The sequence below is a fragment of the Pempheris klunzingeri genome, chromosome 20, assembly GCF_042242105.1.
Source record: "Pempheris klunzingeri isolate RE-2024b chromosome 20, fPemKlu1.hap1, whole genome shotgun sequence".
NCBI classification, from domain to species: Eukaryota; Metazoa; Chordata; class Actinopteri; order Acropomatiformes; family Pempheridae; genus Pempheris; species Pempheris klunzingeri.
The window spans coordinates 9,004,678-9,008,030 of record NC_092031.1 but is presented as its reverse complement, the minus strand read 5'-3'; the positions used below and the strand labels follow the sequence as shown (position 1 = coordinate 9,008,030).

The 3,353-nt window shown below is 40.7% G+C and overlaps 1 protein-coding gene across 1 annotated transcript in view; it reads left to right on the top strand.

The window, feature by feature from the left end:
- The first annotated feature begins 2,028 nt into the window (after positions 1-2,028).
- LOC139219763 (adenosine kinase-like) overlaps positions 2,029-3,353 on the top strand; it is a 98,980-nt gene continuing 97,655 nt past the window's right edge. The window contains exon 1 of the mRNA XM_070851714.1: positions 2,029-2,223. Within this exon, the coding sequence (XP_070707815.1) occupies positions 2,195-2,223 (29 nt within the window). The 5' untranslated portion in view covers positions 2,029-2,194. The remainder of the gene's footprint in view (positions 2,224-3,353) is intronic.

Genomic DNA, 3,353 nt, shown 5'->3' with positions numbered 1-3,353 from the left:
TAGCACTTTGAGGTGTGTTTGCTCTGTAATTTCTCTTCATCTACTACTGTATGCTTACCAATACCTGTATTGTAAGTAAGTTGAAGTTGTTACAGCAGAACTTTGATTATTTCCCTTTTTATTTATATTGGGAAACATTTGCCTAAAGTGATTCCCCCTTATCTTCATAAAAACATTAGTAATGTGAAAATATCTACATGCAAAAATCTGCCACAATTTACACTGAAAACTGCCAGTGAGAATGTGCTCAGTGGATATAAACAGCCAGTTGTATATATTAGAGTGTGCATGTAATGTAATACTGAATAGCTAAATATGCTGCATCTCTGACTTCTTCCTGATTTCTGCTGCACCTCCCGGATCGGCCCGCTGGTTTTGTGCTGATGTCTCAGGTCTGCATCATGTAAAGGCTCAGCTTGTTCTCAGCTTTGCCCATTAGACTCAGGTATTGTCTATGGACACAGATTAATTGACCCCCAAAGTTGCATTTACCATCGCTGAATCAACTCACTTGGAGGTTCTGGGACACAATTAAGCTGTTGTGGTCTCTGTTGACTTCTTGTTCTTTGCATTTTATCACTGTCAATAGGACTTGCCCATACAGAACAGTCCATACAGCAAACCACACACTGCAGCATCATTATATTTTGCCTGGAGCCCCAGAAACCAACCAATTAATTTACCTGCCCTTCGATTTGCACCAGTTTGTGAGTAGAACACAAAATAATTTGGGTTTGTGAACCATATAAGCACAATGTCAACAAAATTAAATAGTGATAAAACTACATTTTGACAGAATCAAATACAGAACTTTGCTATATTTCAGTTTTGTGCTTTAGAGGAGCATATTGCCACAAACAAAGCGATAGGCAATGAACCTTTGTCCAGTCACTGATCCAAGCTCGGCATAATCAAAACCATCACATTTGAATCTATAAATGAAGTCTGGTGGTATTCTTAGCCAGCGAGCAAGATCCAGATTTCATGCTTTATGAGGAAAGTTTGGTGTGGTGTCGTATTAAGGCAGATGAGCATGGTTAAAAACATGAATCGCCATCATTGATATGTAAACAATGATGTTTTGCTGGCTTCTTTAAAGGTGCAGTCCACGCAAATTACAAAGAAACTCACTAGCTGACTTCTTGTTGTATCTAGCCATGCTGATGATATTCTTATTCTTGGATTTGCATGATGCCATTTCTTGCATTCGTGCCGTGAATAGAGGTGCCCTATTGCCCCCTGTTCTGAATAATTTGTTCACACACAAATTTATTAACTTTATTAACTTAAATTTTGAACAAGAAGATGAACGCAGTGATGCAGAGTGTAAACATGCTGGGAGAGATACAGAATGTTCACCGATTACATAAATGAGGTCGGTGGAAATTAATCTATACAATATACAGTTTATATAATGTGCTCAGGTTTTTGTGTGAATTTGCAATCAGTTAAATTAGTCCTAACCATTCTTTGAATATGGGGCCCTCTGGGAGGCCTTTTGGGGGCCGTGTGATACTCCAACCTTGAAGGTGTCAGTGGTGCATAAAAGCAGCCATCATGATACATTTTAGGGCTGTTAATCTCAAAGGATGGCATGAATGCAACAACATCCCATAAACAGGGATAAAAGCAAGAAATAATTCTGAGCCAGGAGGAAATATGCACAACGCAGTGAATCAGTTATAATATTAACTTAAAACTGCTCCGTGCCTGAAATCAAAGTGTCTGGGAACTTGAAGTGTAAATAATGCTGAGGACCAGCACACTCGTAGGACTTAGTAGGACTAAACAGGTTTTGTCTGCTGTTTGAAGTGTGCAAACTGTGAGGTTGATCAAGGTGAGTCAGGTGAAGGGTGAAAGCACCGAGGTGACTCTACCTGTTTCTCCACTACATGCGAGGCAAACACACATTGGCTCTGCCAGGAGAATGAATCTATCTAACACTGATCCTCCCCTGAACACAACCATTACATTTCTCCTCAGGCTTGCATGCTGCTGGCCAATTTCTCCATCACCACCACCACCACCATCATCACCACCATCATCATCATCATCATCATCACCTTCATCGGCTGTGGGTTGAGGAAGCTGCAGCCTCTCTTTACTACTCTTCCCCCGGCAGAGAGCAGCGGCTGCACAGCCTCAAGACCACCGCTGCCGATTTCAAAAAAAAAAAATTGACGAAGAAGCAAATATGTCGACAGGGAGGAAAGCAGCGTTGAGGTAAAAAAAAAATAAATATGTGTGTCATCTGATGCTCGGTGCTGTGTGTGTGTGTGTGTGTGTGTTTAGCCGCCGTGGCTAGCTGTTGCTCCATGCTAACGCAGTGAGGTGTTGTGGCAGCAGGCTGTCAGCAGGACGAACAGGGTGATTAAAGCGGTTTGGACATTTGAACGTCACATCAAGTGTTGAGGTGAATCCGCTGTTAGCATCCAGACGCTGATTGTTCCGGTTTAACGATGCTAACCGCAGCTAGCAGCGGAGATGGTGGCTTCAGCGCCGGACTGGGAGACAAGAAGTGCCCGATCCGACCTGCACTTCTCCTTTGTTAATTAAATGAGAATATAAACGGTTACAGCTTGTGGGCAAATTAGTCACATCACCTCGGGAAAGGTGTTGTTTTTACAGGATTTGTCAAGCGTGAGAGAAACTTTAACGTTAGCTAAGAAGTTAAATATCAATGAGTGACCATGAAATGTAAGGATTTTGATTTTGTTTATTTGATTTTTTTTTTTTAGATGTTTTTCCGAACTTAAAAAAAAAAACTGCTGGCTTGACGTTATTAACATTCAACGCACACACAGTAACTTAAGCAGTGGGAAACATGCAGCAGCAGTAGTATTATTATATGCGAATAGCGCAGTCAAATGTATCCTGGGTGTTTTAATTACAACATCAGTCCAGAGAGTTAAAATCCTGTCTGTTTCAGGTGAGTCAGCCGAGATCAAGCTCACCAGCTGGGGTCCTGTTTACATTCTGCGTAATGTTAAGTGAACTGTGCTGCGTTCACTTGACTTGAGAAAAAACTTTTCCATATTGTCCAGGTTTCTGAGTAAATGTTTAAAGGCAGTGAAAAAACGGATAAAGAAAATTTTCTTTGCAGACTTGTTATGGGTAACTGCTTTACAGTGTAGATGTTTTTTGTTTTGTTTTTTTTAAAAAAAGGTCAAAAAGAAAGAGGACAAGAGACAGCAAAAAAAAAAAAAACGTAATGCTTCACAAGTAAGATGGGAGAAGGTAAGGTTAAGACAACGAGTAAAAGCATCAGTAAAGCGAGTTAAACACAAGGAAGGGAAAAGGCCTTTCTCCACAGAGATCATTTCGTCGTGTCACTTAGATGAGCACACAAAAAT